At 41.8% G+C, this 15144-nt stretch overlaps 1 protein-coding gene across 2 annotated transcripts in view; it reads right to left on the reverse strand.

The window, feature by feature from the left end:
- The window catches only part of NT5DC1 (5'-nucleotidase domain containing 1), a 148574-nt gene extending 140499 nt beyond the window's left edge, over positions 1-8075 (reverse strand). For both annotated transcript variants that reach the window (XM_056342333.1, XM_056342334.1), the window contains exons 1-5: positions 7848-8075; positions 5634-5725; positions 3915-3986; positions 2284-2390; positions 832-911 (exon numbers count right to left, since the gene is read on the reverse strand). In XM_056342333.1, coding sequence (XP_056198308.1) covers positions 832-911; positions 2284-2390; positions 3915-3986; positions 5634-5725; positions 7848-7940 — 444 coding nt within the window. In that variant the 5' untranslated portion in view covers positions 7941-8075. The remainder of the gene's footprint in view (positions 1-831; positions 912-2283; positions 2391-3914; positions 3987-5633; positions 5726-7847) is intronic.
- Between the last annotated feature and the right edge of the window lie 7069 nt (positions 8076-15144).

Raw genomic sequence — 15144 nt, forward strand, 5'->3', positions numbered from 1 at the left:
CCAAAGCAATCTCTGATACCCATCCCACAGCTCTGGATTTCACTCTGCAGACAAAGTTTAGTATTGACAATTTTCAGTGCTGTAGTGCTCTGGTATCTTTAGCTAGAAGACGACATCAGTACTCTGACATCAATATACTTGTGTATGAGAAGAAACCCCTCCTACTCCCAGCTGCACACAAATTAAAGATTCAAGCCTTTTTTAACACAATCAAATCAATTAGCATCAAACTTCAAAGGTAGGATTTAGGACATTCTGTCTAAAAAGCACTGAAAAATGTTCAAGCAATTGCATTTTATGCCTTGAGAATATAACCTACTGTTTAGCAGAGAAAAAAAAAAATCGTATTATTCTAGAGGTGTACATCTGTGTACACAGATCAATATATTTAAGACAAAAACAAGTTTAAAAAAGCATGGAATGAAGCTTTCAATCCATTAACACTTTGCAAATTAGGAAACCATGTCATTCAGAAGACTCGCATTAGATTTAATTGAAGTATCATCAAGTATAATTAAAGGAGATGTTAAGAACTATATTCTACATATTGCAGGGTGAACTTGAGAAAACAGTGCGTTTCTAGTCGTATCCTAGTTATTTGTGCCCTCTGGTGGAAGTACATGTATTTTGAACATGCCATGTAGCTCACAATACCTTTGGAGCCAACACACCAAGTCCAATATGAAAAATTCCAAACAAACAAAAAAAAAAAGCTAAAAACCTTGATGTTGTTCAATACTCTATTTGTACGCATTTAATAATATATACAAGATCTGTGGTGGGTAAGAGAATGATAATGCAATACTTAGTTTCAAACAATACAGTTCTTACCTGATCTAAGCTGTCCACAACCCTTGCACACAAGAAAGCTCCTGGCAGGTCAAAATAGTTATCATATAAATAGTATTTAGCTGGAAAAAAAACAACAAAACAACCTAAATTTTTTAATCCATACTGTATGCTTTAATCACAAATAAAAACCACATTTAAATAAGAATATAAGCTCCTATTTGGATTTTACTGGTAACAAGCATTATCTGCTTCCCAATCTTTGTTAGCCTTTATCCCCACTTTTGCTTCTCATAATTGGTAACTGAAAGTTGTTCATCTATATCAAGGCAGTGAGATTTTAAAATTACATTTTAAGGTTCTAAAACTTAAGGTGGAAGAGATGGGAGAGAACGATGAATTTTAAGAGTCAGGACAGTATCATTCAACTCTTCTAAAATATCTATTTCCCTAACAGTGGAAAGACAAATAAAGGGTTTGAGAAGTTGTTTCAGAAACATTTGGACACGTCTCACACATAGCCTTGCCCTTTGCACACAAACACCGCAGACAGTGTCTTAGTGCAACTGGAAGCATGTCCACACTATTACATGACCCCCACAAAACAGAACTAAATCAGGAGGTGCAAATGTCCCCCCAGACCGAGGTCATGTTCAACAACTCTCTCCTAGGAGCAAAATGACTTAACTAGTGATTTTTTTTTTTTTTTTTGTATTCATGACCTTGTCTATGCTGTCTCTTAGATATATTAAAGAGCAAGTGAGCAAAACGGGGATTAACATTCAGAAGAGAGACCAAGTGCACTTTTCAGTGAAAAAGAAAGGCACATGTGCTCTATGAAGCAAAAAACCCCTCTCTTGTACCTTGTTGCAAAAGATCACCTGCAGTTCATAATAAGCATCACAAACAAGTTTGTGTCAGAAAAATCATAAGGAAAATACCTCCATTACATAGCACAATGCAACTTAACTGAGCACTGTATGTGTATTACTCACAATTGCCAAGATCAAAGTAAAACAGAGAGGAAGTACAGACCCACAACGCAAACCTAGCCACAGCGCCTTCAAAGTGACTCCCATTTTAAAATCAAGAAATTTCAGTTGCAGGAGGAGTAGTTTTGTTTCCAGACCCACGCTGTTCTCTGCACCTGCACCTAGGGCTCCAGTAACAGCACGGATGATAATGAGTCAACGGTTAAGAAAAATTAAGATTTGACATGTCCTAAATGAGACAGACTGTGATTATCAGCCTACTTCATCAAGGAACAATGTGCCCATCTCTATAACCAAAACACACCTATGTCAGCTCATTTGTCTCATCATTGGTGACCTAAATTTAAGTTGAACTCTAGTATTAGAAGTTGAAAATAACAAAACCCTCACCTATTCCAATAATTCTCAGTTCAAGTATTTTTACATATTTGTGGTAAGAAGTATGAGGCACTGAAGGGGCCAGAGCAATTTCAAAGAAGAGGATGTGCTAAGGTATAGCTACCTGAGCGGGAAACCATGCCACTGACTGTATTAAAGTGCTTCCACTCCTTCCTTCCGTATGTCTCCAGGAGCTCTTCAGGTGTCATGCTCCTTGTACCATGGCTTGCCCTATTCGATGCATTTGGTTATTCGTTAAAAAAACAAAACAAACCAAAAAAAGGTTAAAAACAGCCAAACTACTCCTTGTGTAAAATAATGCATTGCAACTGAACACTGAAGTACATGCAAGTTGATCAAAAGTAACTCTCTTTATAACTTAGAAGTTTCCCAGAACCTAAGCTTTTGTCATATACATTGCAGTCCTCAATAAAAGCCTTACTACACAGAGGTTTGGTTGGCTGGGGGCACAGCTACTGTGCCTCACCTGCTAACACAATCACTCTGTATTGCTCGAATGTTCTCAATTGTGTGAGGACACTCGCTATACTTGAACTATCAATATACGCTGCACAATAAAACACAGTACAGAAAGCCTATACATCATTCTGAAGCCTGGTAACATTCACAGAATGCAGGGCAGAGCTATGGAAAAGTGCTAGTTTGAGCTCTGCAAGCAGCTGTGTAATACAGAAGTGTGCAGAAGCCTTTTTAGGGATAAAAATCAACTAGCTTGACCATCAAATTAGGCCTCAAAAGAATGCACAGAATCTAGTTTTGAAGCAAATGCAGGCAATGCTAGGAGAACTAATCCTATATCACTCTTCCCTGTAATGTGGTATACCCTCTAGTCTTGAATTTTGCATTTAGCACTCTGAAATCCATGGTACTAAATGAATTTTGGGTTACACAGCAGAGGCACACAGGAATTTCTTCCCTTCTTTCAATAAGATCCGACCTTCCCTAGCATCTTCAAGCTCCTTCTCCCACATACTATCAGAAAAAAACACCAATCAAAGCAGTAGAGTCTATCTTGCATACTAAATTACACAGACTTTCATCCTGGAAAAAAATAAGGGGGAAACAGGACAGGGACTGATATACTTAGGTATATCTACTTTTCAGATTTGTGATTCAAAATAGCAGTCTTCCACGTCTAAAAAAAAAAAAAAAAAAAAAAAAGGAAGGAAGGAGGAACTAAGGATATACTGAAATGATGACTGAAGGCAAAACATAGCTTTTAAGAGGAAATAAACCCAGAATGTTGGTTGTCAGTTTCTGTGTTTAATTTACCTCAGGCTATTGAAATTATATGTTCTAAGCCTGCAAAATTCTGAATGTGTATGGTACAAAGATAGTAGTGCTAATGACTAATGCTAATGATGGGAGCGCTGACTCAGTCAGGTTGCTCACAATCCAAAGAAAAACATTATCCTGGATCTTAGGAGAACTGAACTAAAAGTACACTGGTAGCCACTGAAAAAGTGAATTTACTTTCAAGATCAGTATGCCCTCAGAGTCTTAGATATTTATTAAAACAGAGATACTCTTTACTAGCAGCTAACTAGACTGCCTACACAACATTAAGAGAGACTGAGCACCACATTACCAAAGAGTATTTAAACTTTTACATCTAATAAATAAATATATGTTGAAATTAGTATTTAAATATTTCATAAAACTAAGAAATGGCTTTCAGAAAAAGGATAAGATTTTGGTATTTGTTTAAATACATAAACTTACTGTCAATATTACCTCAAAACTGTTCCATCTTCTGCAAGCTTCACAAAGTTTCCTTCTTCGATGTCCAACACCAAGCCTTTGCAACTAAGAATGATTTTAAGGAAGAAATGAACAATTAACGCTTTCAGAGGAATGCCTAGTTATATCAGCAAAATGCAGCTACAGAAGCTACACAATGATGCTACACAAAGCAAACAAAGTCACAACCCTTCAAATATTTCCATTTTTTAACAATACTTTATATATGGAAATACTTTATTACTACCATGAGGACTGCATTTCACTTACATAGCAAATTCCTACTAAATAAATACAGTTCCATTGTTCAGTGACTGTTCATACAGATAAGGTTGGAGGATTAAGGTCCAAACACATACAACTAAGAAATGTGATATTTAAGCCACTTCCATTAAAGAAATAAGTTTTTATTATTACTAGACTGGTAACACCAGTTATTAAGGGACAGAGGGCTAGAACATCATTCTAAATGAGGCAACTGCATATCCAAGGAACACATAAAGCAGAAGCACTGCCATGTTAGCCAGCACTGACAAAGTGAAGAGTTGACAGCATACGACAGATAACAGGAGTTCCCAACTCTCCTGGTAAATCTATACCTTCCAGATAATTTAATCTACATTCACTTGGGTTATTTGAAAAATTCATTCAGAGTTCAGTGGCTAAAATAATAATGTATAAACAATACTGAAAAAGTAGTGGCATCTTCATCCTCCTTTATGAGGTACCCAAAGAAAAGAAGATATGCCATGAAGGCAGCAAGTGGACCCCACCCCTTCACAAAGGACACCTGGGTGAGAAACTGACACGCAGCTACCAACACTGCAGGCTCGCAGGTCCACATTCATGGACCTCCCAGCTCCAATAAGGGACCGAGGCTGAGATATCTAGATCTTAACAAAGGATTTTACATATCAGAGACCTCAAAATATGAGAAATACAGATACATCGCTTGTTTTATGGAAGTTGAAAACAATCTTGTTGAAAACTGTTCAGTCAAATGCAGAATTGTAAAAAAAAAATGATCAAAACTGTTATACAATAATACATCCATTATTCAATTCCCCCTGTGTTTCTCTTAAAAAATGTAGTGATTACCTGGGCATCAAGTCCCCACCTTCGTGGCCTAGATTATAACCTGTTAAAGTTGGAAGATCACAGATTCATGCTTAAGCTCCTGCCCAGAGACCACTGAGCTCAGAGCAGAAACTTGCATTTCAGTCTTCTGCCTCACAGCTTTACGCATGACATGCCACCCAAGGACTACCTCCTGGCACACCACCTTTCCTCAGTTCCTCAGAAGGCTGTTGAGGTTATTTTGCCTTACACAAATGAAACCACATCTGTCAAAATAAAAATTACTGAATTCTGATGGTTACTGGATTTTCCAGTTGAATTGAAGGTAGAAGACAAAGGAGATAAAATAAGATAGTAAAGAGATAAAATAAGAGAGTAAATCAGACTAAAAGGCTTGTGTCTAAACAGCTGAAAGCACAAATCAAGCTTGAATGCTCAGTTCTCTCTTCAAAATACCATGTTAGAAGTATCCCGTGACAAATACTTGTTCGAACAAGTATTTAAAACTGTAATTTTGTTGGGTTTGACAATCATAACAACTACCTAATAAGAGAAGCTGTTTTCCAAGCTTTGTAAAAAATTATGGCATAAAGGAAGTTATGAAGAAAGTTTCTTGTTTTTTTTCAACGTACTCACCAGAAGTCCAAGCTGTCTGGAGCTAGAGTCAGCAAGTCTTTGTCATAACCCTTCTCCATTACCAGATACTGGGCAAAACTATCATATATTAGCTACAAATGAAAAAAATATATGCATTAATTATATTGATTAAATGGGACCAAAGTTACTGCTTCTTTGGAAAGAGACAAGACACCAGTGTTGGTGCCTCCTTAGCAAAATCAAACCAGGGAGCTAGAGGCCCTGTCCCACTGCCTCTGCTTCTGGGAAATAGTGCCCGAGATTGTTTCTGTCACAGATGGAAAACAGCTCAAGACGCTCACACAGCAGTTCTGGTGCTATATGTCCAGCCTAACCAAGTTTACAGCATTCTACCTTATTGCCCCTGTGCTTCAAGACTGTTGGGAAACAAAGATGGTAAGTACTTAAGACTAGTCAGTACTTCCGTTTCCCAACCTATTTTTGTTTGTTTTTTTTTTAATTTTAAATGTCATAGTTACCAAGACTGAACAAGCAAATTCCAAACCAATAAACAACTAACCTTAGGGGATATTTTAAAAGTATTCAAAGGAACATATTTTTGAAGGAGGCAGGCAACTACTAAGTGAATTGCTACTACTTCTAAGTTCAGAAAGAACTCTGCTAAAGCTTGGTCATCAGTCAGCAATTTATTAGTGTAATGTGCTGGTAAAGTTGTACAAGATCTATGCAGATGCTGCCAGGTCCTTAAAAGACCATCCAGAAATAGTAATTGCTCCCTTTTTCTCATGGTTCTTTCATTAAAGCTGTTCCCTGGCCTTTTTTTTTTAATTACAAAAGCTGATCTTGGAATGAATATGAATAATGTCTGAGAAAGACTAATATGAAGGCCAGCGCTGAAAGAGTAAGCACTAACTGCACTTTCCGCTGTGCCTGTCAGCCTTTGAAAGTATTTTTTATTTCCAATAGATAAGGAAGCAGGAAATGGGCATGTGTCAGTCTGTGTGCTGTGAGAAGATGCAGAGTGAACAACAGTAAATATTTTTTGGTTTTTTTTTTCTATTCTTTTCTTCGGTTGTTGTTTTGTTTTGAAACTCTAGTTATACATTATCTGACGTTTGCCTCTGACAGGCAAAAATCCTTATTAGGAAGAATGTACCTGTATAAGGTGTAATGTGTGTGGCACAACAGAAGGAACATGGAAGGTAAGCCTAGAGTTGTAGCTTCCAGCCTGAACTTAAGAGCATGTACATTTTATAACTTGCTACTATTGAACCCTCTTTTGCTAGGAAGATGCCTCTCTACATAAAGTCACACACAGCTAAAGGAAGCAATGCGATTTTTCAACACAGTACACACCGAACCATGCCTATTTATAAACGGGATACCTCATAAACATTTGTTTCTATATCAAATGCTGAAGTATCTGGCAATTGGCGTAGGAATCCTGTACAGTGTAAAACATATTGTAGGTGAATGGAGGCAAATAAAAGGGGAGAAGGGGACAACACGAGCTCCATGACACTGGACAGCTCTGTGGCAAAGTCCTGACATCAACGACGAAGGATGAGTCAATGTCCTTTAATAATGTCCTTTTTTTTTTTTTTTTTCGAAAAAAACCCCAACAGTGCTCAGGGCGGGAAGGCACAGCACATGACAGTAGTTCCTCTCCGTAAGGCACAACAGGGATGCTGCCTCTAAGCCAGAGATGCTGGCTGCCTTTAAGCTCGGCGATTTATTTTAAGCACCAGAAACTTTGCAAAGGTCACCTGCGGCGAGCGCCGCGGGCTCCTGTCACCCTGTCTGCAGCACCTCCACATTCGGGGGGGTCTCTACCTTTCCCTCAGCGCCGCTACCGTTCGGAAGCTGCCAGGCGGCACCACGCTCAAGGAGGAAGACATGGCTGTCCCCCCCGCGGGCACAGGCCTGCGAGCAAGCGGCCGGCGAACACGCACTTGTGCTGCCCTTGGCTTTTCGGGTTCCTCCACGGGTACCCGCGCCAGCAGACTCAGGATCGCTGCCCCCAGCGGGGGTCCCGGCCGCCCGCGCCCCCCAGGACCCGCCGCCCCGCTTCCCGGCACTTTCCCTTTCGCTTGGGCAGGCGGAGGCGAGCGGGGCGGGGCGGAGCGGGACGGAGCGGGGGGGCCCCGGCCCGCGGCTCCCGTGCCGCGCCGAGCCGTGCCGTGCCGTGCCGTGCCGAGCCGTGCCGTGCCGTGCCGTGCCGTGCCGAGCCGTGCCGCGCCGCCCCGCACTCACCCGCGCGCTCTGCGGGAGGTGGTACCGGCAGAGCGTGTGATCCAGGTCGAAGCCCATCACGTCGCAGTCCGCCAGGCAGAAGTACCGCTGCATCCCCGAACCGCCGCGGCCGCCGCGCGGAGGCGGGCGGAGGAGGAGGAGGAGGGGGAGGAGGAGGGGGGAGGGGGAGGGGGAGGAGGGGGAGGAAGGCGCGAGGGCGGTGCTTCCTGCGGCGCGGGGCGGGCCGGTCGCAGCCGCCCCGCCCCCGCCCCGCCCCGCCCGGCGGGGCCGCCCTCACCTGCGCGGGGTCCGGGTCTGGGTCCGGTGCGAGCGCACCCTCCCCCGCCGAACCGGGGCTTCCAGGGCAGCTGGGCGGCCGAGCCCCCGGCAGGGAAGGCGGGGTTGGGAGAGGCGGGCGCCTGGCAGTCGCCCGGAGGCGTGCTTCCGCGCTCGGGTTTAAAATGTCCGTTTCCCGCCGAGGCTCTGTGCGCTTGAGAACGGGCGCGGAAACAGGGGGGCCGCGTTGCTGCCAGGGCTCTGTCGGGGGGTGAGCGCGTCCCGCGTAGGCGGCCCGGTGGGGCCGTGCTGGGCCGGGGGCGGCGGGGCGGGGGCAGCCGCTAGCCCGGCGGCGGGTGCTGCAGCTCGGGTGCCCTGCCAGGGACACAGGGACAGCCCCCCCCGCCCCCCGTGAGGGGCCAGGCCCCGCTCCTGCGGCCTCCTCAAGGGTGCGCGCAGCGCTGCAGGCTGTAAGCGGCGCGCAGTGAACCACGCTGCCCTGCGTGTTTAGCTGTGGGAAAACAAAATCCCGGAGATCACTGCCTACCTTTTAACTTCCTGACAGCTTTGGCAATCGGGAACCGAGGCAACACGGGGAAGAGTACGGTCTGCTCCCGCGTAACGGAGTCAAAGGGGTATTTTGATGGGCGCCTGCCCAACAAGGGTGGCCTCAGTGCTGTTAGAAGGTGCTGGCTGAAAGGAAGCCCCGCGTCTGGGGACAAGCAAACGGATGAGCTGGGGTGGCTTCGTTCTCTTCTCCGGGGCTGAACTTGAACCTAGTCTGCAGTAAGGCCGGCCTGGGGATGCTGAAATAGCTGCACTTGGCAGCCGTGCTTGCAGGGCCCCTTGGTCCTCTCTGCAGTTCTGGTCTCCCTGTACACCTTCAAAACTTCGTTTTGTTGCAAATAATTTTTAAAAAAATCTTTTATTTCTATGAAAATAATAACATAAACCGTATTTGAATTAAGAGAAGTTGTTATGAAACATTTAATGCAAGTTGTCTTTGCCAGTGTTGCCTTCCTGTGCACAGCTGTAAGGGTTGTGCTTTGCAGGTGGGTGTTGGGGTGCATAACCATGGCAGCAGTGCACAGCAGCAGTTCTGATTATATCAAAATAATTATGCTTTGATTATACCAAATTATGATTTGATTTTTGCAGGATGGCTCAATGATAATTTCGTATTCCAGAGCAAAATGCTTTTGAAAATGCATTCGAATAGTTGAATGAGATACAATGTACTTACATATTGAAATCCAGTTTGCTGTGCTCAGATAGACACAGATGAGAGAAATTTAAATAACATGACCAATTGCATATGTTTAAAAATTCTACGGAGAAGTTCAGTATCAGATTAGAAAGTGGACTAGACAGAAAAATACATGGAAATCAGGAATAAAATTCATTAATGGTAATAATAGGACAGGGTGAGCACTTAAGGTGTCAAAGCAAGAAAGAAATGGATTGCATAATTTTACCTCATCCCATTGTATAGTACCTTCTTTCACAGGTTCCTGGTATCTTACAGACATTATTATGCTTTCTAATGCTGTTGTGTATGTATATACATGAACAACAGCTATTATATATATTGTATATTATATATATATTGCACACCATACATTATATATATACACCATAAATTATATATACACAATGGTACATACATATGTTTTAGAGATATGTATGTCCAATAAATATATATATATGCATATATACTTAAATACATCCAAATTAACAGGTGTGAAACCTGAGCATAGAGGAAGATGCATCCAGGATCTTACACACAACAGGGGTTACAACTATCAGGATGAGGTAGCAGCCTGGGAACTCAGAGCACAAGACAATTTATCTTCCTAAAGCTGTTCACCTTAGGAAATATGAAACAAATTCCTGCTTCACTGAGGTCAATGGCCACAATTCTGACTGACCTCCCTGCACCGCCCCCCCCCCCCCCCCCCTCCCCCCCAAAGGACTCATGTAGCTTCCAAAATTGTGTTTAGATTATGGCATTTTAAATTGATAACTTTGCTTGCTGTGCCCATAAAACATAGAATCATAGGATAATTTAGGTTGGAAGGAACCTTTAAAGATCATCTAGTCCAGCCCTCTGGTCACTGTATTCCCTGTCAAATGAATGTAATCTTGAAAATCCAGATTTTGTGAATGCTGAACAATTATATTGGCAGTAATGACAAGCTGTCTTAGAATCTGCAATACAAAAGTACGAATCATATTTAATTTTAAACCACTTTGCGTGAGGAACAATACACACCACTGGAGAGATTCAGCAAGCTAAATTTCAGGTACATGAAACTGAAGATTAAATTAGAAGTATGACAACAAGAAATATAGAAAATATGGATGAAGAGAATTGGTTTTCAGTTCTGGGAAAAGCGAAGGTAAATGAGAGAATATCACCATCTTCAGCATTCACAGCACAAACCTGATAACAGGGAAGTCTCAGTTGTTTACTTCTAGCACAGAACTCCTAAATTTTATTTCTTTTTCTTTTGTCTTAAAAGGGTTGCTTTGTCTCTCAGTTTCTTCCTTTCAGATCAATCCTTTAAACATACTGACATCCCACTCTAGGGCCTTTCTCAGAAAGGAGCTGCCTTTAATCAAAATCCTCTGTAACAATTGAACTACCTTAATGTGTTAACAGCATCCTTTCAAATTACTTTTTCAGTTCTGTCTTTCAAGTTTGATGGCACCATTCAGAGATGTCCACATAACTAAAGTTTGCCTTTTGGGTTATCAGGTCCTAACTGATAATATTTCAGGTTTCCCCATGGCTAATTTATGCATCACAGTAATCATTTGATATTGTAAATATGTGGTAATAATCCACTGAGAAAAATCATAGATCCTGCCCTAGCAAGGGAAATTTCCAGTTGGTCAGGATGAAGGAGATAGAGGTGTTTGTGTCATGGCTCGCCTCCTGCAGTGGCAGCATCCCTTGGCATGGGGCGGAAAGGCCACCTGGAGGGACTCCCCCCAGCTCCCCAGCCAGTGCTGCACGGTGGCGGGGCTGCTGGTGGGTACAGAGACCCCCATGGGACAGGCAGGACAGGGCAGCAGGTGCTGTCCATGCTTGGCACACTCGGGTTTAGCAATCTGTAGGAAACACGTGTGAGATCTGGTGCATCAAAGCCTTTTCTAGACATACTAAGGGGCATTTTGGTTTTCGTTGTGCCTCATGCCTGCTTTCCGTGCAGAAGAGGCTCTTACCACCGTGTAGTTTTGGAGTGAAGGAGTCTACTAACATGCCCTGGCAGGTGAAAGGAACGTAACGGAGTGCAGCAACATACATAAAGGCATGAGAACTATGTCAAAATACCTGAGATAAATCTTACCTGTCACACAGAAGTTGTAGGCCTGTATGCGAGAGGTACTCCAGCTCCTTGCTCTCTTTGTCCTTAAGAGGGCAGCATTACGATACAGTGGACTGTCCCTCCCAGTTAACTTTGAAGCATCAGCACCTTAATCTATTTTACTTTCCTTAACCCTTGCTTTTATTTTCCTAAGGCTGTATAAGCTGACTTTGTCAGTGGTGTTTTGTCCAACTATGCAGTTGCAGCCATTTGCCTATTTAGCAAAGGTTCTAAGAGTTTAGTTTAAAAAAAGGAAAGGGCCCCACATATTGCTACAGAAGAGCGTGCAGTAGTGATATGTGAAAATAAAACAAGAATTGGAACAAACATGAAGCATTTTCATTTTGGACAAGTAACACCTTCTTACTAAAAAGTAAGCTCAGAAAATTCTGAATTTTTCCCTGTTTGTTTTTAAAAACAAATTAGAATACTTTTGAAGCAGAATAAACCAAAAAGTGTTAGGGTTTTTAAATATATATTTTATTTTAGCAGACTAGCAAGAGCTAGAACCTCAGATTTGCAATTGATTTAGCTTTTAACACATGAATTTGTTCAATGCACAGGTAGAAGAGTGCCTCACAGCCCAGCATCCCCATCCTGCACTGACCTCTATCCCCCCCGAAGCATGATGCCCGCTCTCCCTGTTGGGATAGCTTCCCTGCTCTTCACAGTACATACTCCCCATCTGAGTACTGTTACTTCCATCCCAGGCTGACAGGAGGACAGAGACCACGTCTCAGCCTTAACCAGCTGGCCCAGCTCAGCGAGACCTGCATACATGTCTTGCGAGAGCTCCCCTTACCTACAATCCCCCCCACCCCCCACCCCACCCCCCCACCCCCCACAGCCTGGGGCAGCCCCCAGACAAACACTGCTGTTGCTGTAACTTCACTCCCATCTGAGGTAGACCCGTGTATTCGCCATTTTGTTAACAACTCCTGAAAAGCCATCACGCAGCTCCCATCCTACAGGCAGTTCCTGACAATGCACCACTACCCTTCTGCTTCCTCTCTTATGTGTGGGTCAATAACCAGATTCAAATACAGTGCAGCGGTTTAGGCATAACGATGCTCTACCTATTTAACTCAGAGGGGAGCGTAAAGCTGGTTTCATCGCTGACACTGCAATCGCAGCTTGAAAGAATAACTTACTAGTAGTTGGTGGTAGTCATGCAGGTACAATACTTTTCATTTTGCATGAAATTATACTTTCAGTGGGATTTTAGATGTGTTTGAAGTTAAAGAGGACTGCAGGATCTATGTTCTTAAGTTTAGGACACTTAGAAGGAAACACTTTTGTTTAGGAACCATGAAGGGAATAAGCTAAGAATATACAGAAGCAGGCCTCTGACTTACTGCAGAGTGATGCTTTAGTAGACATATATCTAGCAACACTAATTCATTTCAAGGTTGACCTGATTCTCTGTAAGAGAATGAAATCTGATAAGAATATATTTGCTTTGAGAAACAGTAACTAGCATGTGCTATTTGTTTAGCAGACCTCTAAAAGTTTAACAAAATACTCTGTAATTTTCAAGGTGTCCCTCTGTGACACACGGGGTGCTTTGTTACTAGGTAGAGAATCCTGGTGAACATAGTTGCCTATTGATCAGGATTAAATTCTAGCTATTTCAGAAGTTTATTGTGTTGCTTAATAGCCTTTTTATATGGCACAAAATATGGACTCATTAACTTTTTCAGTAGAATCACATATGTACAATTTATAGCATCCTGCTGAGAGTACAACATCTGATTACATCTGACACCTCAGTACTACATTGGCTACATTCTCTGTCTCACCAGCTTACAAATGAGATTCATGCTGCTAAAGAAAGCAGATTCCCAAAACTAAACCCAAGAGTGCATTAACAGGTTAAATAGACAGTAATCCACTAGGATGCTCAGAATCTCTCAAAAGCCTGCTTATTGTCGTTATCGCCTCTCTCAGATCTTGTAATCTAACTCAGGCTGTTCCCACGCAACATGAAAGAAGGAACGAAAATCAATGATTTTGTCAGAGTGATTAATAGCCACGACTGATTGCTGGACCCTTAGTGAGTATATATTTTAAAACTCTGAATAGTTGTCTAAAGGTACTTCAAAAGATTTTTCTTTTTGAGCTGGGTGGATGTTATATTTAGTCAAAAGAAATTGCAGCACTGGAATTACGGACTTTTTGGTAAACTATACTTCCAAAGTAGACCTGTATGTATTTCATGGCGAGAGAACTACAGTTTCTATGATCTAGGGGACACTGCCTTATTTCTTATTTCTTATGTCTTTTGTTTTGTTTTGTTTTTTTTAACATACCATTATTTTATTTTTACAATTTTAAACATAAAATCTTGAGTAGGACTCCTAAGTTCTCAGACCTCATTTCCCATTCGTTCACAGTGTCTTTATGGGCAGATACCTTAATCAGTTATGGCTTTGATTTCTTCATGAGTAAAATTGGAATATGTCTAATTCAGACATTCTGAGGATTTCGGGGTTCTTCAGGTAGGTTACAGGCTTGCATTTCAAGTCTGGACACTTGCTAGTAATTGCACAAAAGACAAATCTGATGCATTTCATTACACAGTCTGCACAAAAGAACAGCTATTGAACAGCCAGTGGGAAATGCCACAACTATAAAACTATGGACTTGAAGATAACAACTAGGAAAGACCTAAAGACAGTAATCTTCTTGCCCTGGGGCAGGATCAATCCAACTACAAATATCCTTAATAGTAAATTGTCTAACTTCCTCTTAAAGAGGACCAAAGAGTCACTGAGGCAATTTTTTCCAATGTTTAACAGTCCTTACACACAACACCCTGGGTTTTCTCCCCTCCTTCATGTCAAAACAAAGTCTCCGTTGCTGTAATGCATCTGTTCTTCTTGTGTCCTAGCACATGTGTGAACCATGTACATTGCACACCAGCCACTACTTCATATTTTCCCACAGACTCTTTATTTAGTTATTTAAGGTTCTTCCGTAAAAGCTGAGGGTTTTGAGCCCCCTTATCTTTCATTCTCAGCCTGGATGCTATTAATTCATCACTCATTCATTATCAAATTGGTCCATATACTTTTTTTTCCCTGGAATACAGGATCAAAACCTGCTTCAGTTTTTGCCTTACTAGGGCTGAGTACAGAAATATTGAACGCACAGTAATGTAACACAGCAATCTGGGCTTTCGAAAAATAGCATACAAGTTAGTTACTTCATTGCAATCATCACAGTGTTAGGATTTTCAAGATCAAATTCTATCCTATCACTATGATGAGTAAAGAAACCAATTTTTTTTCTTCTTTTAATGAGGAGTCATCTTTCCTAAGGAGTGCTTGATCCTCTATTTAAGAAATATTTTGTTCTGTATGTGTTCATAGCTGAGTATACTGGAAACTGAGAGTGATGTTCTTTGGAGCTGCCATAACAGAATGCTAATAGTAATGCTTATAAAACTCATAAGAGCTTATTTTGAATGTAAACTGCATTTGATATTTACTGTTCTGCTGCTGCCTCTAGAGGGTGTCTAGTAATGATTGGATGAAAGAATAAAAGTATGCTGGATTTTGATAAGAGGGAAGTGATCCAGAAGAATATATTCTAAAACTCTTAAGTAAATACAAAGGCCCAAGAAGATTCCATCATGCTGATGTAACTTTTAAGTACTCTGTTTCTATGTG

Source organism: Falco biarmicus, chromosome 6 (assembly GCF_023638135.1).
Source record: "Falco biarmicus isolate bFalBia1 chromosome 6, bFalBia1.pri, whole genome shotgun sequence".
NCBI classification, from domain to species: Eukaryota; Metazoa; Chordata; class Aves; order Falconiformes; family Falconidae; genus Falco; species Falco biarmicus.